This window comes from Halichoeres trimaculatus, unplaced genomic scaffold (genome assembly GCF_033239565.1).
Source record: "Halichoeres trimaculatus isolate MK-OKI-2021-1 unplaced genomic scaffold, fHalTri1.1 fHalTri1_scaffold_5, whole genome shotgun sequence".
NCBI lineage: Eukaryota > Metazoa > Chordata > Actinopteri > Labriformes > Labridae > Halichoeres > Halichoeres trimaculatus.
In genome coordinates, this window is record NW_027437183.1 from 22,388,859 (window position 1) to 22,412,262 (window position 23,404).

General features: G+C 43.8%; 1 protein-coding gene across 1 annotated transcript in view; it reads left to right on the plus strand.

The window, feature by feature from the left end:
- Positions 1-562: 562 nt before the first annotated feature.
- The window catches only part of hmcn2 (hemicentin 2), a 50,095-nt gene continuing 27,253 nt past the window's right edge, over positions 563-23,404 (plus strand). Inside the window, exons 1-22 of the mRNA XM_074670582.1 lie at positions 563-821; positions 2,392-2,462; positions 2,817-2,975; positions 3,944-4,066; positions 7,556-7,727; positions 8,072-8,178; positions 8,270-8,390; positions 8,480-8,743; positions 8,856-9,000; positions 9,438-9,559; positions 9,749-10,021; positions 10,452-10,593; positions 10,915-11,042; positions 12,922-13,035; positions 13,130-13,288; positions 13,374-13,562; positions 15,227-15,322; positions 15,434-15,561; positions 15,647-15,791; positions 18,044-18,156; positions 19,802-19,964; positions 20,145-20,304. Of these exons, the coding sequence (XP_074526683.1) occupies positions 563-821; positions 2,392-2,462; positions 2,817-2,975; positions 3,944-4,066; positions 7,556-7,727; positions 8,072-8,178; positions 8,270-8,390; positions 8,480-8,743; positions 8,856-9,000; positions 9,438-9,559; positions 9,749-10,021; positions 10,452-10,593; positions 10,915-11,042; positions 12,922-13,035; positions 13,130-13,288; positions 13,374-13,562; positions 15,227-15,322; positions 15,434-15,561; positions 15,647-15,791; positions 18,044-18,156; positions 19,802-19,964; positions 20,145-20,304 (3,353 nt within the window). The remainder of the gene's footprint in view (positions 822-2,391; positions 2,463-2,816; positions 2,976-3,943; positions 4,067-7,555; positions 7,728-8,071; positions 8,179-8,269; positions 8,391-8,479; positions 8,744-8,855; positions 9,001-9,437; positions 9,560-9,748; positions 10,022-10,451; positions 10,594-10,914; positions 11,043-12,921; positions 13,036-13,129; positions 13,289-13,373; positions 13,563-15,226; positions 15,323-15,433; positions 15,562-15,646; positions 15,792-18,043; positions 18,157-19,801; positions 19,965-20,144; positions 20,305-23,404) is intronic.

The window sequence follows — 23,404 nt, forward strand, 5'->3', positions numbered from 1 at the left end:
TTACTGAGACAATGTTTTCTGCATGTCCAAAATACAGACTGCAGATTGCGCTGCCGCTGCTGCTGCTGGTGGTAGTGTGCGTAAAGCTGCAAAGAACCGTGTCTCATGGGGCCCACCTCGATTACTGAGAAAATCAGATTGAAGGGGGTGGAGGTGTTGGAGAGGGTTAAAGCCTGGAAGTCAGAGTGGGGTCGAGGAACACAAAGTCTCCCTCTTACACACACACACTCACACAAATCAGGTCGGGTCTCGGGAACCTTTTAATACCCATCTCCGCCCCGTTTGAAGCGTCAGAGCACCAGCTCTCAAGGGGCTCTCCAACACAGAGCCAGTCCGCACGCTCCTCTAAACTTTACGCACGGACTTACTCCTCTGGAAGTATTTGACTCTGGATTTTCATGTCATTTAGCCGAGCCGTATTGTTCCAAGCAACTTTTCTACCGACTGGAAGCAGTCCCAGACTTTGTTTTTATAGAGCTTAACTTTTAAGAACTTTTCCCTGTTCTTTTTTATTTGACTCACCTCATTCCAGCAGGCAGATGCAGTAAATCCATAAAAAAAAATGACCGCTTTCTTGTTAAAGTGCCTAGTCTTGGCGCTGTGCATCAGCGCGCACAGGCTCTTGGCAGACCCCCGGGCTGAGGAGGATGATGGATCCGGTGACAGCGCCTCGACCCTGGCCTTTGTGTTCGATGTTACCGGCTCCATGTACGACGATCTGAAACAGGTGATAGAGGGCGCCTCACGAATCCTGGAGAAGACCCTCAGCCGGATTACCAGACCGATCAAAAACTTTGTCCTGGTCCCCTTCCATGACCCAGGTACTTGTTTTACTTCACAAACTTTATTTTACTAAAGGTCAGATAAAAAAAAACAGATGTGCACCTTTCCTCCTCTTTTATGTGGTAAAGCAAGTAGTTCAGACATATTTCATGTTGAACTAAACAGAAACAGTTTCAGGTTGTTTATAGTTTTCTCCAGCTTTATTTTCAAAATAGAATATTTTGTCAGCGGGGATAATTTACATTTATTCAAGATAAAATTTACTTGCAAGGACCAGCAACAAACTTCAGAATCAGTGTCACAGATTCTATCTCACAGGTGCTTCAGTGGAAATCCTTTATATGGTGCATCTTGGTCAACTCAAACTGATTCAGGTCATTAAACAGGAGTGACTGTGCTTTTAGAGTGAGGGGTCTGCAGGACAGGTAAGGCTCCTCACCCCCTGCATCTGCCCTCCTATATGGGAAAGCTGCAGCTTGAAAATAAGAGTGCTCTAATGGGGGGAGGGTGTTTGAGCACTGATGAGAAGCATATGCTGTCTGCTTGTGTGTAATTACCCCAATCACCCCCCCTATCCCCGACTCACCCCACCCTCCCCTCCATCCAAGCCTCCGGAAAACCCTCATAGCCCCTTGTTCAGCCAGCCAAAGGGGGGTGGGCTGCACTAACACAACACATTTAGCCTTATGTTTAATGCGTCCTGCCCTTGGGGACCTTGTAAACTTCCAGGGTTGCAAAGAAGCTGGGTCGGCTGACAAAGAGGCGTGACAGTGCTGTCAGTATTTTATAGTCTGTCTTGAGGAGGAGATGAGGACTTGAAAGTCTGGAAGATGGAAAAAAAAAGATTGAGAACAAGTGAAAAAAGTCATCTGTTGACATGTCTGCAAGCTCTGTATCATTAATCCCTCAATGAAACTTCACGATGGTGGCTGACAGCAGGAACAACAAGCATAGACAGAAATCATAAGGCCCCACCCGACCTGATAAAAGTCTTCACCGTAATGACTATAATGATGTGAGGCATGTGTTTATGGACAGCAGTGTTCCATAGTCAAACAATGCATTCTCTGTGTATTGGTTAATGTTTACTGTTTGGTGGACTGCCCCCTGAAGGCGTCCAACTAAGTGTCAGGCCCTGACAGGCTCCTATCCATCATGCAGGGGTCTGCTGCTGCTGCTGCTGCTGCTGCTGCTGCTGCTTGGGACAGAAAGACGTCGCCCAGTAGAAAAAAAAAATCTGAACACAGCTGCACAAAAGAATTATTTTATCATCAGTAAACCCCCCAAAAAACTCGTAAAACATTGTGATGTTGTTGTTGCACCATTCTAGCCTTCCCTTGAGTAGTGTGTGATGTTCATGTGTTGCACAAAAGCTGCAGGACATCAATGTGTTTCTGATGAGTTAGGATGTGGCTCAGGAGAGTTTGATGCTGTCTCTGCTTTTTCTTCTTTACAAAGCTCAAGTGCTAAACTACACTTAATATGGTTTACAACAGAGTTGTTGCACTTGAGGGAAAATCCATGGACAAGTTTACAGGCTCTTTTGGCCAGGATTAATATCTCAAGGCATATGCTATAACTTAATGATGTGGGTTTTAAATCTTACAGATATTGGTCCTGTGTCCATCACCACCGACCCAAAGAAGTTTCAGCAGGATCTGCAAGAGCTGTTTGTCCAGGTAGAGGTTTTGGTTGATTGATGGTTCATTGAGTTACACATCAATGTTTGAAAATGTTTGCCTACAGCTGCTCATAACTAAGAATTTAGAGCTACAGTGATAAACTCCTATGTTGTTCTGGGTAATGTTATACTGTTGTGATCAATGTTTATTTACAGTATTTGTCCTTTATCTTCTTTAAAAAATGACTTAGGCCTTATCTTTTATATATTTCATGTTAGATAATCCAAAAGCTGTCTCTTCTAATTTGTAAAATACTCCAAACCGCAGTTTTAACAGCAGTTAGAGTACAAAGTTGCGTTGAACGATAACTTATGAAAGAGATGTTTGATCCTTTTTGGTTTTGTTCTCCAGGGTGGGGGTGACTGCCCCGAGATGAGCATAGGAGCCATAAAGAAAGCCTTGGAGGTTTCTTTGCCTGGATCTTTTATCTACGTTTTCACTGACGCAAGAGCAAAAGACTTTCGTTTAAAACGAGATGTCCTGCAGCTGGTGCAGCTCCGACAATCACAGGTACAGTCCCAGAAACTCAATCGTAAGAAAATCCCACAATTAACTCCTATAAACTAGGGATGGTCGAGTATTGGTATCAGTATCGGGCCAATACCAGCCTGATTTCAAGGTATCAGTAATTGTGAAGGCTGCCATTACCAGCAATCGATACTTAAGGCCAAAAAATCTTTTATAAAGTAAGTAGTTGGTGCTACATTGCCACAATTTGACACCACAGTAAATGTGCATCAGGTCCTGTTCTGACAATATGAATGATCCAGGAAGAGTTAGCCGTTAAACTGTTTTGTTTTGCACTTCAAGTTTACTTGAAGAAAAACACTAAAACTCTGACAGTTGTTAGTTTTACTTTGCACTATGTTAATTCATTAAAAACAAATCGTAAACCCAGAGAGAGTAAATTTTATCTGCCAGTAGTATCAGTACTCAGTACTGGTAAGCACTCCAGAGGGAGTACTCGTGCTGGTATCGGTCTGAAAAAAAGTGGTATTGATTCGAACATCCCTACAATAAACATACACAAAGTGGTAGTCAACTGTTGGTAATCATGTTTATATGAACAAAAACGTCAATAATTGAAAATTTGTCTGAGTAACTACAGATGAAGTCTCAGCAACTGAGCAAAATGCACATCTATATACATTTACTGACTGTGGTACTCTCTAACTTTGACCAGGGATTCAGTCGATAACTCTGAACAGTTTTTGTTCCGCATAAAGTTTCAAGTATCATTGCTTGTGTCACATACTGTAACAAAAGTCTAACAGTGACTTGCTGTGAAGATCTACATTCCAGTAAAGTTCCCAGATGCTCTGCTGAGCAGAGTAAATTTTCTTCAAAGTCGCACACTCTCAGCCTCTACGTGAAGCACGACAATGAGCATTAGCGTCACCTCAGAGCCAACTGAAGGCGAATCTGCAGAAAGCAAACACTGAACAGTAGTAATCCTCTTAACTCTCCCTCTTTCCCAGGTTGTGTTTGTGTTGACTGGGGACTGTGGGGATCGCTCTCAGCCCGGCTACAGGGCCTACGAGGAGATAGCCGCCACTTCTTCTGGGCAAATCTTTCACCTGGACAAACAGCAAGTCAATGAGGTGAGAGCATGAAAACATAGCACTGCAATGACATGCTCTCTCAGCAAACCCTTATTTAGACACATAATACATTAAATGAAGTCATTGGTGTGTATTATTGCAAAGGGAGGGGTTACATCATGTAATATTGGAGAACAGCAGGAGCAGGAGGGAAACAAAGTTTGACCCATTGATCTAATAATAGAGCTTTCATTCAGAGTAATCAAATGATTCCAGAGCTGAGATTAAACTTCCCTGTTATGTGATATGGCTGAGTGACTCTTTTATATCGGAAGCAGCGTGTAACAGAAGCTGTGTCTAAGAAGCCAAAGACAGCAGGACTCACTTCCCAGGCAGACGTAAAAGAAGCCAGAGTTTCCTCTGGAGGAGACACTGGTATCCTGCGTGTCAGCACAGGAGATGGCTGGGCAGTGCTGAGCTGTGCACTGGTGGCCTACTGAACCTCTGAACTCCAAAGTGTTTGTGTGTGTGGGTCTGTTTCCCCTCAACTCGTGCTTGTATGCAGCTAACATGGGATGCCTGTGTGCGGGGCAGAGAGGTTCATTATCACTCCATAACGCTGCCAGCTGTTAAAGGAGTGTTTGAATGTCATTTTTTGCAGCAATGAGGGAATAAGAGACTAAAATCCTTCCAGCCCCCACACCTCGACCCCAGATGGCTTTGTGCTAAAGTAGCCTGAAGAATTTCAACATGTTCTCAGCGTACTGTTACACATAAACACATGCATAATGAAAATATTTTTCTTGGATCCACTGAATTACTGTATGCCAGTCGTTTTTTAGACCTGTGTGATTATAGCTCTTGGGTGGCATGCTTTTACTAAATTAATGCAAATCCTTTAATCCTTAAAAACCTCGGAAGTACCAAAGTACCACAAATCTAACCAAAATATTCCCTTTTAATAGCAGTTTAATAAAGTGTGGGTGAATCAAATACACAAACTCGTATTATGGTCTCCAGGGGTAGAGTGGAGTGAAAACAGACTGCTTATTTTACTCTCTAATCCCAGGATATGATCTGTCATGGCTTTTCTCCTTCCAACACAGCTGCCCTGTGGAGAGCTGGCTCCCAGTGCTCACACAACAGCTCATTGTCAACTCTGCATATTGCACTCTTTACACTCTGGTTATGATCAACCAGAGGATCTGCTAACAAGAGTGCGAACAGCTAATGTGCTGTCGAACTTGGACCGTGCTCTGCGCCCTCCGTGCTTATGATGCCATCCTTGTCTCTAGCAGCCTGGAGCGTGGATCAAAAATGAGGGCAGTGATGTGTTAGCGTGCAGATAATGCACTGCTGTGATGTATGCTTTAAGACAGACACAGTGCTTTGAAGAAGAATGTGATGAAGAGGTGGTTTTTGCAGTGAAAGAACAGAGCCAGTTGTTATGTGAGTGTTCCTTGCAGGCTGCACATACTGTACGCTCAATTCAAGTGTCTTGAAGAGCAATCTAGAGTATCACCCTTCTGGTTTCCTCATTACCCAGATTCAGTAGTGAGTTAAGGTTATTGTAATGGTAGCCAGGCACAAAATGAAAATCAGGTAGCATTTATTTTTGAGTGTTTTTGTTCTGTAAACAAGGAGTGATTTCACTTTCTTTCTTAAAATAGGCCACTTGTTCCAAAGCAAAGCCCAAGCAGGTGTGTTGAAACCCTGACTGAGAGGGAGCAGGGAGTCTATCTGGGACTGATTTGCTCTAATAACCTTGATTTGTAGCGGGACCTCTTTCTTCAAACACTTGTTTAAAACTGGCTAAGGACTAAGCTGACCCCTGCCCACTGGGAGGTCTGGAGTCAAGCTGTGGTGCTTAACCGCAGCACAGTGGTATGTATCGTTTGCAGGTAATGTACCTGGACGAGTGAACGGAATACAGAATCATCCAAGCCTGTGCTCGCCCTTCTTCTTCTTCTTTGGCTCATCTGTTATGCTTCCATGACTGGCAGAGGGGGGTCCTTCCTGTAACAGCTCTTTAAGCCCATTCAGCTGAGACACGCCAGATGAGGTTTCACAGGACTTAAGATCCTCTACATTCCCAGAGGTTGAGACAGGGAGTGGCTGCAGAGCTCAGTGTGCTCCTCCAGACCTACTGTGGCCCCGGACAACAAGTCGTCCCATCCTTCGCGCTCTACTTCCTTTTATCTGAGGTCTCAGGGCAGAGCAGTGCCCACTCCTTTCTGCTTTCTTGCATAAGAAATAGACACTGTCCTGGGGCAGATGTAGGTCACCTCTTAGCAGTTTCCTGCCCTGCTGGTGATGGCTGCACATGTGGCAGACATTACAGCTGTTTCCAGTTGTAAAACTGCAAGAGAAACCAGCTGCCGTCAGCACCCAGTGGACCTGATAGACAAAAAGCGGAGGTTTGATAATTGAATTATCAGAGGCCCTTCTTGTTTTCAGTTTGTACTTGTTTTCTTTAATGTTTTAAAACATGCTGCCTTTTTTTCCTGTATCCAAACAGCCTCTAAAATAATGTTTTCAGTCTGTTTTACAGCAGGCACAGATCAGCCATAATGCGTCTCTGTAAGAGGTCAAAACAAATACTAGACAGCAGTTGCTTGTTAAGGTTTTGGAAGACGACAGACGTTTCATCCTTTGTGGCCACTGAAACGAGACTCTACAAAATATCAAAGACTTCCCTGCTTCTGTTTTCATTTGGAGAAACAAAGGGGAAACAGTGTTCACACTCAGCGCCTGATAATGGTTATATCTAGGAGGTCAAGCACCTGTCAAAACAGAAATTCTACACAGCCAGATATTTCTGCAGAAAGCCGCTGAGGGACATTACGGTCTAAGTAGAAATTTTCTTTGCCATTAAATGTAATCATACTGTCACCCATTATGTCAGACTTTGGATAATCTTTACTCAGAGAGGTGGAATGACTCATTTAAGTAGTGAGCCTCCCACAATCCCAACACAGTCTCACAGTCTAACCTCATCTGGCTTCTTAATTGTTACCCATTCAAAAAGAAAAGCGGCCGACAGACTTTTCTGCGTATTAGTTTCGTTGATTTAGTTGAAAATACAGTTTAAGTATTATTTTGTAACAAAAGCAGCACTTCTTTCTGTTGAGAGGAACACGCCTGATGATTCATAAAAGCTGTGCTGCAAGGGGGGAACTGCTGCCTGACAGACACTGTGAGAGACACTCCCCTGGGAATACATGCTTGAGAGTGCAGAAAACTGTATGTTATCAGCTTGACAGTCGAGCCGTTTCACTTTTTCTTTTGTTTAGGCAAAATCCCTCCAAGGAATAGTTTCACGATGAAGGAATATTCAGACAAAAAAAAACAGCCTGCTGCCAGGGACTGGAAGGAGCTGGTGGGGGTTTCAGTAAAAAAGCCACAGTGGTGTCCTTCCTGTCTTTTTCAAGTCGAATAGTAGTCCTGACAGTTTTTGTTTGATGGGTCCCAGCTTCATCTATAGATGACTGTGTCCTCAGTGGGCACTCTGTAGCAGTTCTGTGATAGCGTTTTATTTTTCCCTGCTAGGTTTTAAAGTGGGTAGAGGAGACAGTCCAAGCTATGAAGGTCCACCTGCTCTCCTCCAACCATGACAGTGCCCAGGAAAACAAGTGGGAGGTGCCCTTTGACCCCAGCCTTCGAGAAGTCACTGTGTCGCTCAGTGGACCAGCACCGCAAATCGAGCTCAGCGATCCCTTTGGTATGAAACGTTCCTATCCGTCCTTCAGTGTTAGTTTGTTTTGAGGGCTTTTCATTAAAAATACTTATAAGGAGGAGGAACCTGCTTTTATCTGAAACTACAAAACTTCAGAGAAACAACAGATGTTTAACTCACTTGGTAAAGCACACACGTTTCCAACAGCTTCCTCCTTCAGTCCCAATTTGTCCATTCATGTCCATTAATTCTCTTATTTGTCACATTAGTATTACAGTAATTTCAAACTGCCTTCATTTGTTAAACTGCTGACAGTCCACCAAAAGAAGGGGATCTGACAGACTCACTACTCACTCTTTGAGCTGGATTTTGTTGTTTTTTTTCCACAGGTCGTATAGTTGGTGAAGAGCAGGGCCTTAAGGAGCTGTTGAACATTCCCAACTCTGCTAGAGTTGTTAACCTAAAGTTTCCCAGACCTGGGGCGTGGAAGTTAAAGGTACTTCTCTGATAAAAAAGTATCTCAATTTTTATTCTTTGACTGCTTGAAGACACTTTTCTGAATGAAGAATACGTCTTTCTCCCTGAAGGCGAGCTGCAGTGGGCGCCACACCCTCAGGGTCACAGGAGTCAGCAATCTAGACTTCCGCGCAGGTTTCTCCAGTGTACCAGTTACTGAGTTCAACCACACCAGAGAGCGGCCAATAAAAGGTGCCAGACATGTTCCTGTTAGCTACTTAAGCCTGTGATGGAGAACACATGCAGAAGATGACCTCATATGATCTCCCTTTGTCTCTCAGGACTTCCAGCTCATGTGTTGCTGAAATGTACAAACCTGAAACCTCCAGGACAGCTGAACCATGTGGAGCTCATATCAGGCTCAGGCCGCTCCTTACGCACCATCAACGTGCCTGTGCCCCCTGACCTCGGCCAACAGGGGCTGTGGAGGCTCCCGGAGTTCCGCGCACCCTCCCAAAGCTTTTTCATCAAGGTGACAGGAAAAGACGAGGAGGGCTACCGCTTCCAGAGGCTGTCCAGTGTCTCCTACACCAACATCGTTCCAGGCGAGACAACCCCCCTCCCAGCAGACACATCCCAGCAATCCACACGGCAGTGTCCCTCACACCTCATCAATCTCTCCCATGACCTCTAACCTTTGCTTCCTCCCTCATGTAGATCCTCCAGTTGTAAGTATGCCTGATGTGGTGAAGGGCTACTACATGCAGCCCGCTGTGATTGGCTGCTCGGTGGAGAGTGACATTCCCTACAGGCTTAGATTCACCAGAAGTGGGATTATGCTGGGAGAGGAGAAGTTCTTTCAGTAAGTCTTTCCTCTATTTGTTCAGCACTCTGTGACATTTGGCTCGGCTTCGTTCAGATGCTGCAGCTTCCTAACCCCATTAACTGCCGAAAAAACACTAATTAGGTCACTCAGTACTCTCAAGCACGTCTGCGAGGCATTAGTGCTGCTTTACTTTTAGCTTTATTGCCTCATCTGTCAGGAAACCAGCACACACAGTCTGTATTGTGAGCATTACATATTTGATTGTGTCATTTTGAGGGATTAACAAAGCGCCCATTCTTTCACGGAGTGGATGCTCTGCTTTTAGTTAGATTCAGAAGGTGAAGCTAAGCCGCGGTGAAAACTACTCCCAGTGTGCCGCAGAGATGCTAATTGAATGTGACGTTCGAAAGGATCTTGTTATTGTCACACACACACACACAAAAACCAGTGAACCAAGTGTGTCTTTGCATCAGAAACTCTGCCATAGCATCATGGGAGATTTCCCATGTGTCAGCTGAGGACGAAGGCCTGTACGAGTGTATAGCCCAGAGCACCGCTGGACAAGGACGTGCCTTAACACAATTGACTGTTAGAGGTATGTGCACGACATTTAACCATACAAGCATGCACTGTTTCTCAATATATACATCGCGAAAAAAAGCACCAGATACTTTCTTTGTCTAAAACATCACACAAAGCAGAAACACTTCTATGAAACACTTTGCTGTTTGCTTATCAGTGATAAAAGCAGGTGGATGTTTGACTGTAATTCCTCCTGAAACAGAGCCTCCTCCAGTCCTGAAGCCAGCAGTTAATGTGACTTCCTCTGTTGGCGGCGTGGCCTTGCTCTCCTGCCAGGTGGAAGGCTCAATGCGCCACAACCTGACCTGGTACCGAGCAGGTCGTGTCATCAGAGCCCGCGCAGGGAGAGTGAAGCTGCTGGCTGACTCGTCCCTGCAGATCAGCCCAGTGAGAGCTCAGGATGCTGGGGAGTACCGCTGTGTGGCCACCAACGCCCACGGGGACAGCCGGATCACTGTAGGGCTTCATGTCCCAGGTACGGTAAGACGGTAGCCTGCAGGTCATCTGCTTATACACTTAACACACGGGGGCCTCATGGCTGCTCTTAGCCCCTATCATCTGTTTTCCATTATTGGCTTAACTTCCTCAGTCAGATTGAGACACTTTTCGTCAGAAAATGTTTCTCAGCAGCACGGATAGACTCATGTTGAGAAATGTGGCTTCTATTACGGGTACTCACTCAGATGTTTGTAATGAATTTCAAAACAGTCAAATAAATATAAAACATTTCATCACTTTGAATCCTCAGCCATGATGTCAGACGTGTGCTCGTTAATGGAACTGGAGCCCAGGGTTGTTTACTGTTGTTAAACCAGTGGTAGAGAAACTTAAAGATGACTTCATGCAGTGATGACAAGGTCTTGAGTCATCGTCAGCGTAATGCCTCTGTTTGACTTCAATTGTAGAGGCTCCTTCTGTGGAAGTTCACCCCCAGAGTCAGGCTTTCTCCCGGGGGGAAGAGATCCGCCTCGTCTGCTCGGCGTCCGGCTCTCCCCCTCCCCAGCTATTCTGGAGCCGTGGAAACATGTTCCTCTCTAATCGGCCGAGGTACGGGAACTCTCAGCCCACTCAACACCTCTGGCACAGTGGACTACAAGAGTCATTACATTCCACTTCAACTGCATTTTCAACGGCCACATCTTGTTTGCATCGTTGATTTACATGTAATGATGTATAAAGTTTCCAAACCACAAATCGTTTATATGCCTGTGTTAAATACATATTCAGAGGAAAACGTCTCATGGTTCCATGGTATATCAGGAAGTTTAGAGAGGAATTTCCTGTTCACATCTGTATTCATCATTTTACATCTGTACATGTCGTCAAGTGAAGTTAACTAACATGTTTTGTCTTGATTACATGATATAGGCTCAGCCTTAGCCAGTATGGAGTTCTCACTATCAAAGAGGCCCTCCCAGAGGATGCTGGGAACTACACATGTTTAGCAACCAATGAGGCTGGGACTGCCTCCAAGTCTGTGTCACTAACTTTTGCAGGTAAGTCAAAGGGCTCAACGCATTTCTGAAAGTTTTGTTCTTGTTGTTTGTTCTTCTTGGTGCAAATTTTACTTTTACGCCCAGTAAAAGTACAGCCAGTATGATGTTTAAGAACAAGTCAAGTTCCATCCACTTCAGCACCCATGGGTGCATCAGTATTAAAATAAGATGTAGTCAGTTGCAAAGGTGACATGTTATCTGGAGGAGGCAGGGAGTATACCATAAACCAGGAAAAGTTGTTCTATGGTCTAAAGTCAGTGGCACAGTACTTCCCTAGTATTTAGAGGGTGCATTAGAGAAACAGCAAGAGAAAAATAAGGGTTCACAACTTTGACCCCTTTGCTTTTTACACACACGTAAATGCAGCAGTGCTCAGTCATATTAGGATTACATTTTTACATTTTTTTCCTGAATCAGCTCATTTCCTCGATTCTTTACATCATAACACTACTTGTAATAGGGCAGCACAAAGAATAACAGACAACAAGGCCACCTCCACCTCCATCTCCACACACACTTGTGTCATCCGAGCCCTCCACAGGCCAAAAAGCTGGATTCTGGTTCATGAAGCTCTCCATGCACACTCTTTCAAACACGAGCAGAAAATGACACAGATGCTCACAAACGACTAGTTTTTTCTATAACCCCAAATTTAACTATCTGTAAAACCATGATGCTCCAAGGTATGAATATAAACTTAGCTATCCATTACCAACACAGTTTGAAATACAACCACATGATGCAGCAAAAAAGAAAGTCTACATTTCCTTCACCTGAAGCTCATGAGATGTTCATCATCCTGTCCTGAGTTTTACATTATCAATGAAACTGCATTCCTGAGGCTCGTGAGTGAAACGTAAACATGTCTGTTCAATTTTAGTGTCCCTGACCCGGATCACTTCAGTGAATTTAGCATCAGCTCAATGAATTGGCTCGAGTCCTGTGTTTGAGTAAAAAGGTTCAAATCTATCTTCGTAAACATCAATGCTCCTGCCTACAGTCACACCTGGCTAGGAAAAGGTTGCGAGGGCAGACACACTGGCTGGTTGACTTCATTTAAGGTCTCAAACACACCTTTGATATAATCATAGGATTTGGTGCCCTGTGCCTGACTTACTGCCCTCATCCTAACCCAGATTGGGCCGCCTTACTAGCCCAACTAATGAATTTGATATGCCTCAGTTCACAATGTGCCATGTACTTCAGACCATATGTTCTAGAGAGTTTAAATACAGCACCAAGGCTTGCCTGAGGTATAAATCTAAGGATTGGTATTGATCATTAAGGCTTTAATTACTTTTGAGATCTCTTGTTGGCGCTGACTTTGATACTTGAGATAACCGGACCCTATTTAGTGTGTTTGACTTTTTCTCAGAAGTATTAGCTGTAATCTGTTGACATCTGAGTGATGCTGCAGCTCTGAGTACAGCACAGACTATAGTCTAGCCGTATGTTGCCCTTTTTCACTCAACTGAATATTTTCATAGTTGTTTTGTTTAGTGTTGACAGTTGTAGATATGAGATTTCAGTCAAAGCTTGTCAGTCTGTGGTTGACAGAAACCTCAGTACTGACGGACCGTGGCAGCCTCTTCCCGGGGCATGCTGGTTATAAAACACATTTTTCTCTGAATGTCATTTTTAACTACACAGATCTGTCAAGGCAGCTCGAGCCCTGTTAGGTAGAACATCTCGTCTTCTTAGCTCAGCTGTCTTCCTGCTCCCAAAGCATCCATGCTGCTCTGTTGGGACTCAGTGTGTGTAAAATGGAAGCTTTTACAAGTACACCTCAGGTCTTTCTGCAGCCTGTCCTGGTTTCATTTTACACTACTTTCCTTTTGCTTTTGTATATAGTAAAACTTTGTTCCCTTCTTTCCTCCAGAGAAGCCCAGAATAATTGTGGCACAGCAGGTCATTCTTGTGTCTGTCGGCGGTGATGCCACTCTGGAGTGTAAAGCCACAGGCACTCCTCCTCCTCTTGTCCACTGGTTCAAAGGTATGTTGAGGTCAAAAACAGTGTTAAAATAAATTTGTGCAAAAACAACATTCAATCAGAGACTAAAGGGTTTGTTTTACTTGTTTTTCCCCAGGGGAGCTTGAGGTGGGCTCTGCTCCTTTTGTTGAGCAGGACGTACACCGTGGCACCCTGCACATTCGAGGAGTGCAAGAGGTCGACGCTGGTCAGTACAGCTGTGTGGCCAGCAGCTCTGCTGGAACCTCAGCTGGCACTGTCAGTCTGGAAGTTGGAGGTGAGACTACAGCCTATGATCCACACAAAGTTTATTTTTCTCTCCAACCTCCTCTCAAAGGAAAATCCACTCTCCCCTCCAACAGCGGGCCCATTGTTCTCTGAGGCACCGGTTGATGTGACAGCTAGCGTTGGAGAGAACATCACCCTCCCCTGCACTGCCCGGGGTGTCCCACAGCCAACAGTAACCTGGCGCAGACAGGATGGCAGACAGATTCCCACGTGGACAGACGGCAGAACAAAGCATCTGGAGAATGGACATCTTCTGATCCAGAGTGAGTTATTCAGGAAACATGATCACAGCAACAAATGGGGCAGTGTGGACTATAACAAACCAAGAGTTGCCTTGCACTAAATAGCATGATTGAAATCAGTGATGATACTTTGTTATATTCAAGGTAGAGTCTGCAGGTTTTTTTGTTACATGTTAGTAAACACAACATTCAAATTGGGCCTCTCCTCCTTGGCTCAGTGCCAGCTGCAACGCACACCCACAGCCTCTGACCAAAGCTACGTGAACACACTCACTAGCCGAGCAACCACCTGCAGCATCGCGTTTCTACGTGGGAGAGATTTATGAGCCGTGCACCTGACTTGGCATGTTAGCACAAGCTAATCACGGGTATTTGACAATTACCCGTTCAGTAGACAGCCAATTTGTGTTACTCTTCATCCCAAGCTGCTCTCCAAGTCCCTGAAAGCGAGTGAAAGTCAAGCCAAGCTTCACCCTCGTTTAGGAAAAAGCTTCATCTGTTTGGTGTTTCATTTCACTTTGTGTTATGTCCACTATCGTAGCTGGGGGCGCTTTGATTGGCTGAGGTAACCACGCAAAATCTCTGCCAGGAAGTGTCCCAAAACAACCAAAACATCAACATACAGGCTGAGGAGAGGGTTGGAGGCAGACACAGATGCTAACACACATGTATAGAAGCCCAGAAGTGATGATTGAGCAGAATTATTCCTATAAAAGTTGTCATTTTACTTTTTAGGCAAACCTGCGGACTCTACCTTTAAATTTTGCTGACATAGAAAAGTTTGAGATGATATTACTTTGTCACAGCAGTGATTAATTGTAAGCTATCTATCCCACTCAGTGTGTCAAAGAGAAATTGAGGGTTATAATGGAGCATGCTGGAGGCACATGCATCCTAACTGGTGTTCTTGACCATACGACTGAAACTTGTGACATTGTCATTGCTTCAAATAAAATTAATGTTTATAGATCCTAAAATCTTAAAGCTTCTGTAGCTTGTAAAAAGTTACTGTCCCTCTCTTTTTTATTTGTCTGTTATTGTGAGGTTTTAGTCTAATCAGCCAAAGAGGACTTACAGTATGAGCTCAGAAGGCATTTCTGCTGGGATGTGACTAAGCCTGGCCACTGAAGGAGATCCTTTGTGTTCCTTGGGGAGTCTGAATGTTTAGAGCTTGCACTGTAATGATGAAGAGGAATGGACATTCTTGCATTTGCTGCTTCTGTCAGTGTTTCTGTTATCCTGGTTTAATGAGCTCAGTCTGTAGCAGATGGTTTTATTTTCTACCTGCCATTGTTTTAATTAATGTCTTTATCCAAACTGTGTCATGCAAACTGCTTCCAGTTTTTTTTCTACCACAATGCTCAATGTGTGGTCATCACACAGATAAATACCAGCTTTACAATCAGGTATGAATCATATGTGGATCGTTTGACAAACAGTCTCCAGAGAGCTGAATGAGTGGGGCATGTGTGTTAGCAGCCTGGCAGCTGAGCAAAACCCATTAATCCTATTATTTCTATTTTTAACTCTCAATTACAGTGCAGTCAAACCAATAACACCACTTGTTTTTGAATAGAGGACACGACTGTTATTAGAAAGGACTTCTTTTCTGAATAAATTGTTTTCTTTACACACATGTAGACATGTTGTATTTCTCAAAGCTGTTTTCCTGTGTTTGGCTGCAGGTGTGTGGCTGGATGATGAGGGGCTGTACATCTGTGAGGCTCAAAATCAGTTTGGGATCATCCGGACTGAAGCCAGAGTTAGTGTCACTGGACTGGGTACGCTCAATGATCATCTCATATCCCTCCTGTTACCATAAAAAGCAGCTCTACCAACATTTTTTCCTGCTGCTGTTGCAGTCATCCACATCAACATTTTTTTGCTTTCAGAACCCCCTCTGCTGGCTCAGGGTCCCCCTACAGTCACTACAGGTATCGGTCAGTCCCTGAGCATCCCCTGCATGCTGCTGGATGGGATACCTCTTCCTGAAAGACACTGGTCCCAAAATGGAAAACCTGTAAGACTGAGAAGAACAACAACATAGAAGCACGTAATGTACATTAATCAGTTTTAAGTGACAGCTCTGTTTCTCTCCCACTCAGGTCCAGCTGAATGGGAGAATGTTCATGAGGAGCGACGGCAGTTTATACATCGAAAGGGCCAGCCCAGAGGATGCTGGGACATATGTCTGCACTGCTGTGAATGTAGCAGGGACCATGAACATCACAGTTAGCCTGGAGGTACAGGGTAAGAGCACATGTTGTGGAAAAAGTTAGAGATTAAAAGGCTTATCCATTTTCCTGCTGAGAGCTGAGATAGACAACATCTGGCAGGAAAACCTGAAAGAAGAAAGAAGAAGAAGGTCAGGTCAGCTCAGCATATAGAATGACAGAGTGGTGGTGGCTTGACTTGGCAAGGCAAGTTTAAATACATAGCGCAACTCGGCAGCAAGGCAATTTCAAGTGCTTTATAGAGACACAAATACACATTGAAGATCAGCAAAACATATTAAAAGAAAACAATTGAAAATCAATTGGAAAAGCAAAAAATAAAATACAATAAAATAAAATGGCTAAAAAGAAGGTTAAACAGATTTTAAGATGTCAAGCAGAAGAAATCTAAACAGGAGAGAGATAGACCATAAGCTTAAGGCTGAAACATGGGCAAAACTGTTTGTGAAAATATAAAAAAACTATGGTACAAACTGGCAATGTGTTAAAGTTGTCTTGAACAAAGAAACATTTTTTTGGATCTGATCTCCTTTCATTTCCAAAACGAACACACCTTGTTAAAAGTCACATCTTCACGACGGTGTACGTGAGACTCCAGGCCAAAAGGTGGCGCTACAGTCCAACTTAAACAGATCCTCCTTACAGCATCTTTAAAATGATTTGTTGAAATCGTCTAACAAAAAGCAGCTGTAAAACGGTGAGTCTCTAACCTGGATTTAAAGGAGCTGAGAGTTTCAGCAGACCTGTTTTCTCTGGGAGTTTGTTCCTGATATTTAGAGCATAGAAGCTGAATGCTTCGTCTCTATGTTTGCTTCAGACTCCTGGGACTGAAAGCAGACCTCTTCCAGATGACCTGAGTGGTCTTGATGGTTCGTATTGGATCAGAGGATGACTGATATATTTTGGCCCTCAGAACTTGAGTGATGTGATCCACTTTCTTGGTCTTCATGAGGACTCAAGCAGCTGAACCAGCTGCAGCTGTCTGACTGATTTTTTTTAGGGACACCTGTAAGGATGCTGTCACAGTAATCAAGTCTACTGAAGATAAAAGCATGGACCAGTCTTTCCAGGTTCTGCTGATGCATTAGCCCTTTGATCCTTGACACATTCTTTAAGTGATAGTGGGCGGACTTTGAAAACGTCTGTATGTGTTGGTTAAAATTCAGGTCTGAGTCCATGATCACACCCAGATATTTTGCATGGTCAGTGGTTTTTGACTTTGACGTCTGGAGCTGCTCACTGACAATGAATCCCTCTGATCTGGCTCCAAAAACCATCATCTCAGTTTTTTCTTTGTTTAGCTCATCTTCTCATTGATCTGTTCAATACATTTACCCCTGATCACCTAGTGACATTGTGACGTTTAACTATATGTCTGTCTGGTAACAGATCTTGTCTTCTATAATCCGAGCCAGTGGGAGCATATAGATGTTAAAGAGAGGAGGACTTGATTGTTTTGTTGTGGGTGGAGACAAAGACATTGTTGACATGGCTAAGAAATACTTCCTACACAAAGCCCTCTGTGAAATCACATATCTCTAATGCCCTGTGAATGGATGTGGGGGTGTGACATGTTTGCTGGTAGGTTAGGAAACAGATGGTTAATTCATCCCAAGAATTCATTCAATACACAGGGAAAAAAATGTACTGATTTGTACTTGAAAACAGGATTACTTTTCATACATACATGTGAAATGGACTGTTCTGAGACTACAACAGTTATCAAAGCATGAATCCGATACAGCAGCAAAGAGCTCATGTACAGATTCTTTGTTTTGTTAAAGGTTGTATCCAACTTAACTCTGTCCTGGCTCCCACTTCAAGTGTGGAAAAGAGAGTGGAGTCAAATTTCTCATCCCTCTCCAAACAATTAAAACAATCAAAATGTTCAACAATGCAGCAATGAACCCATTTCCACAAATTTCCATACCTTTATACAGTTTTTCAGGTCAAAAAGCACTCTCAGTCATGCACCATTCAGTCACTAATTTGCCGACTCAGCATGGTAAATATCAATACCTCAATGAGTCGACCACCTGCTGTCATCATAGTGAGGGGCTTCATTTGCAGCATGCTTTGATGAAAGGGTCACTTTGTTCATGGGCGCGTAATGACAGACGGGCCAGATTACAGTTCATCATCAGTTAGTAATGAAGAAATGCCTCCAGCGCTGATACTGCCGGCTGGCTTAGTCCAGTGATAATACCGTGGGCCCGCTTCTTCACGGTCAGTCAGACAGCTGTGTTTTGTGACCTACTTCTTCCACAGTGCCCCCTGAGATCATCGCCGGCCCGTACCACTACATAGCCAACGAGGGTGCGGCCATCACACTGTCATGCGAGGCCAGTGGAGCTCCCAAGCCAAAAGTTGTCTGGTCCAAGGTAGGATGTCACACTCAATCAAAAGCTACTTTTCTTAATGAATATTTTGGCTACATCCCATAAACCCATGCATGACTTATTGGCCAGCTCTAATTCTCATGGCATTATCTAGAGAAGATCAGGCTTGGTGCTCATTCATCTGAAAACTAATCATCATTAAGAGTTTGTAAATAATTGTGGAAATCATTGCTTGACTGAGCAAGCTACTTAAGGAGAAAAGATCTATTTCCTGTAATGGTGACGTGAGGGGAACTTTGAGCCAGACTGGACATCAGTGGACTAAAGATGTGATTAAATGAGTGCACAAATTGTCATGCTCACCTAATAATGAACTCTTTCTATTTACTTTTTGTCTTGGGCCACAATGAGGTTCTGATTGAATTAGTAGTGATTTTTGTTTGCATTGACAAAATAAACACAAATAATCAGTTTTAAATAAAACTTCTTTTTTTTTAATTTCCTTGATGCCAAATTAACAGATGTGCTCCAGAAAGTGTTACTTTCCATTGTTTGTGTTCTAAGGCTAAAAACAGTCACAGCCACAATAGCAGTTTGCATTGCAATCAGATTTGATTAACCAGGCTGGAAGGGATGTAACCATGGCAACTTCATGATATTGCCACCTGACAGAGAAATATGACTCAGGTGTTTGGAAACAATTTAAATTCTTTCTTCCAGCACAGCAAACACTCGAGTAGAAATACAGAGTGGGCTATACGTTTCTATACATAGCATAAATAAGCATCTTATGTTGGGCAACCAGTTTTATTCATATAATGTGGTCATTATGATTACCATTGTTTTGAAAACATGTATTCATTAAGGCCATTGTGTATCAGGTGAAGATACAAGACATAAATCATCTCAAGGACACATCATCAATGCCATTACAAGCGCAATTTCAACTGCGCTAATGCAGGTTCATCAGCAGAAGAAAACATGTATTAGTACGTACTTTCGAAACAATGGTAATCATATAGAGCAAATTATATAAATGAAAACAGTAGTCCAACATAAAATGTTTATTTTTCCTATGTATAGAAACGTATGGCCTGCCCTGAAGAACCATAGAAAACCTCAAAGGTTAAAAACAACCAAGCTGAGCGGCGAAATCTCCATGGATACATGTGTGACACAGCACTGGACGCATGTCTTGTAAAACTGATGGTGATATATTTATGTAGGTGATTACATCATGACTTTTTGTGATAAATCCACCTCCGTCAGTAAAAAGCAGTGACCTTAGGAGAAACAAACAGATAAAAGTCATGACAGAGTTAACACCATAAAACATTACACAATCACCATCCTGAGCACACTGTCATTTTCTACTCATCGCTGAACTGAGCCAGATTTTCTTCCCTTCTTTGTTCCCAAACACACTCACACTGGTGCTCCAGAGTTTAATAAATTTCTTTTCTTGTCAGATAAAAGTGAATCTGTAAAAGCAATTTCTAAGCTCAAAGGCCGCGTGTGTGGAACACTGCATTCCTGTGAATGCGTATTGGGGATAGGCAGCGAGTTAAAGAGGAGCTCTGTAATTACATTCCACATCAAAGGTTGTGTCATAAACTTTAAACTAAGCTAAGTGTCCCCGCTCTGCTCGCATTAACCGTGTACTCTGTTCGGTCTGCTTTTCCTGCAGGGGAGGCAGCCTCTGCCCAAGGACCGCTCCTCTTCTCTTCAGTCTGACTCTGATGGACACCTCCACATACCTCACCCCACAACTCAGGATGCAGGGATCTACATCTGCACCGCCACCAGTCCTGTGGGCTACGCTAGCCGCGAGATCCAGCTTAGTGTTAACAGTAAGCAAGGGAATGTTGGACCACAGTTACCCAAACATAGACATGTTTGATTTTACAAAGGCTGACCTGTCTGCATGCTGACATGTTTGACAGTATGACATCCTGCGAGACACAAACATGTAGGCACAATGTAAACGCTGCCTTCATGTTATTCTCACACCCTTCTCCCTTCTCCCTCAGCCATGCCGAAGATAATGGGTGTGAGCGGCCATGACAACACGGTGAAGATGGCTGCAGAGGTGGGCACTGAGGTTGTTCTCCCATGTGACGCCCAGGGGAGTCCCTCTCCGCTTGTTACGTGGAGCCGAAACGGGCATCTAATCCCGCCTGTCACAGCTGGGTAAGAGGAAGTATTACCTCACTCTGGCAGTGAAGCAGTATAAAAAGAAGTGAATCATCATGTCACAAACTTCTCACCATACTTTACCTCCAATTTAACATCTGACTCAGCTTTTACATGAGACTGGAGCTGGCTGCTTTTCAAAGCTGCTGTGAATGTTTGAGGCTTATTTAGTGATGCCTTTTGAAGGGCGGTTAGGCAAAGGCAGCATCGCGCAGTCTGCCATGGAGCTGTGTGGGGGCTTCACTTTGCCGGCTGAGCCGAAGAAAGAACATCTGGTCTTGCATGGTTCGCTGATTCTTGACTTTCATGTGTGGTCACTCTGGGTGCAGACAGGACACAGACTGGTTATACGACAGACAGGCTCTCGGGCCTGAATGGTTTTGGGAAGACAGAGGAATGACGGAGTGGGTTGAAAGCTGTGGTGACTCAGATACAGCATGACTTGTGTGGGGCCAGGAAGAAGGAAAAGACGGGGGAGGAGTGGGGGTAGCCAGGAAGAGGGGAGGAAAACGGACTGACAGAGGAAGAGATACAAGCACTGTCTGCCTGATGTTCGGATTCCCTGGAGGGCTTTAGCAGTAAAACAACATGCTGACTCTTTACTAGTCTTGTCTGATGAGAATAACACATATCTGTGAACAACCCCCACATCGGCCTGTGCTTTGCATATGCAGGACCTGCGGAAAGAAGCCGGCTGTGAAAACGGGAGAGCTCCACTCTGTGGGTCAAAGGAAATGACCAGGGGGTGCTGATTGTTGAAATAACTTAAATCAGTGGGCGGTAAGATTTCTGCCACAGTCGTGTAAAAAGCAAGTGCCAGCGAAAGCAGAAGGGGGGTAGTAGTAGGAGGAGGAGGAGAACGTGGAGCCACTGAACAGAGTCAGTGGTTCACTCTAGACCTAATCCTGACGAGCCAATTTGTCCCAGTTAGTCTTTATGTTAGGTTGTGTACACAGATGACTTGACACCAATGTGAGGACTGATAGACGGGACAGAGGGACTTCTCGTCTTGCGTCCTGCAGCTTGTGTCGATCCTCTTTGTGACATTGCCGTGTCGCAGGCAGGCAGGCAGGGCTGCATTCTGCGCACAGACCTCTGCAGTGGCAGTCATTTGGTTCCAATGTGAGCTGTTGCTGCCTCTCCTCAGGCTGTTTGAGGAGGTGGGGGAGCCACGTTACACCATATGTGCAGCTGAAATAGAGAGCTCTTTGTGCACCCAGCTCATTTCTACTTTCATGAACATGTTATTGTTGTATTTCAGTTGCTTAGCAGACACACTTATCTAAGATAAATCACAGAGGTGTGTTTACATTCCTCCATATTATGCATTTACACAGCTGGATAGCTTCTGTTGCATCAGAGGTTACCATACACAACTTGTAAAGCAGCTGGCCTATATGAAAGTGGGTTTAACTTACATTTAACTACTGTTTTTATGACATGGTTTTGGGCTGGAGGTAAGTGTATCTAATGGTCTTCATCTGCACACTTGTTTGACTGATGCACATGGCTGCTTTGGAAGAAATAATTGCTTTCACTAAAATGGGAAACGTATACATGATGGAAGCCTGTGTCAGTGAAAACAGATACCATTTTTTAGACCAAGTGTTGTGTCTCTTAAGATTACTACTACTACTAATAATAATACATTTTATTGTACTGCCCTTTACATCCAGAGCAAGTTTCAAAGTTCTCCAAGACTCTTTATTCCTAAGTGATAAAAACATAATCATGACTTCAACAGGAAGAAAAGCATTAACAATAGCAAGTCTATGACCTTTAGTGTGTTATGTCATCAGGTCAAACACAGGCTAACCTTCTACTCTATGAACACCCTGGGCAATAGTTGCTGTGAACGTATCAACTCCCCTGAGAAACGACTAAGCCCCGGCTAAGGTCCAGACTCCACTTGGTGCTTTCTAGCTCATAATTTTCATCTCACAGCAGATCCATTTGTCTTTATTTCAGCCAAACAACACAAAGCCATCAGCAGCTTTACCGTTTATTCCAGCTCAGTAACTGCCGCTCATGCCTTGTTTCACATAGTGGCGAAAAATTACGTTTTAAATGAAGAAACTCCAGCACAATGGACAATGCAGCAATGTGTTCCCTTTTCCTGCTAATTGCTCAAATTGTCCATATTATCTAATTATTTTGCACTCTAATGAACCGATTCATCAGTAAGCCTCAGGCAGTGGCTGCTCTGGGAATTCTCTGCTTGAATCTGTTTATGGGAACTGTTTCCATCAACTACTAAGAATAGAAACAGACGCAAAACTGCATCTAGAAATCTGCCTTCAAACACACTTCACTATCAAGGTTGAATTTCAAAACGTCAGCTAGGTTTCAAAACGTATAGAATATTAAAATATTAAGATCATTGTCATTGACACCCTCCACAATGGGTGAGGGTTAGCCTCAAAAGGTTATTGCAAAAGAAGATGACTTTTCACTTATTATTGTATCCAAACATATTACGACAAAGTGGGAAAGTGACGAGTGGGGAAAAAAAGTGTACAGCCCTGAGAAGATAGTCAAGCAAAAGGGACTAAGCCACCACACACAGACGCATCACAGACTTTACCTACAACTGTCACATTCCTTGAGTCACTGGCCACTCCTGAACCAGAGACAACACCAGAGGAGTCTTACCTGGACTGAGAAGATAAGGAATTGAACTACTGCTCAGTGGTCCAAAGTTCTCTGATCAGAATCCAAGTTTCTAGAAGTCCAGAGTAAAGTGTCCATAGTCAGCGATTTGGAGTGCCATGACATCTGCTTCTGTTGGTCCGCTGTGTTTTCTGAAGTCCAGAGTCAACGCAGCTGTTTACCAGGAAATTCTGAGGCACTTCATGCTTCCTTCCGCTGACAAGCTTTATGGAGATGCTGATTTCATTTTCTAGCAGAACCTGGCTCCTGCCCAAACTGACAAAAGAACCAGAAGCTGGTTAGATGACCTTGATATTGCTGTGCTTATTTGGCCAGCGATCTCATCAGACCTGAGCCTCTATAGAAAATCTGCGAGGTGTTATCAAGAGAAAGATGAGAGACACCAGACCCAGTGATGCGGGACGAGCTAAAGGCTGCTATCAAAGCA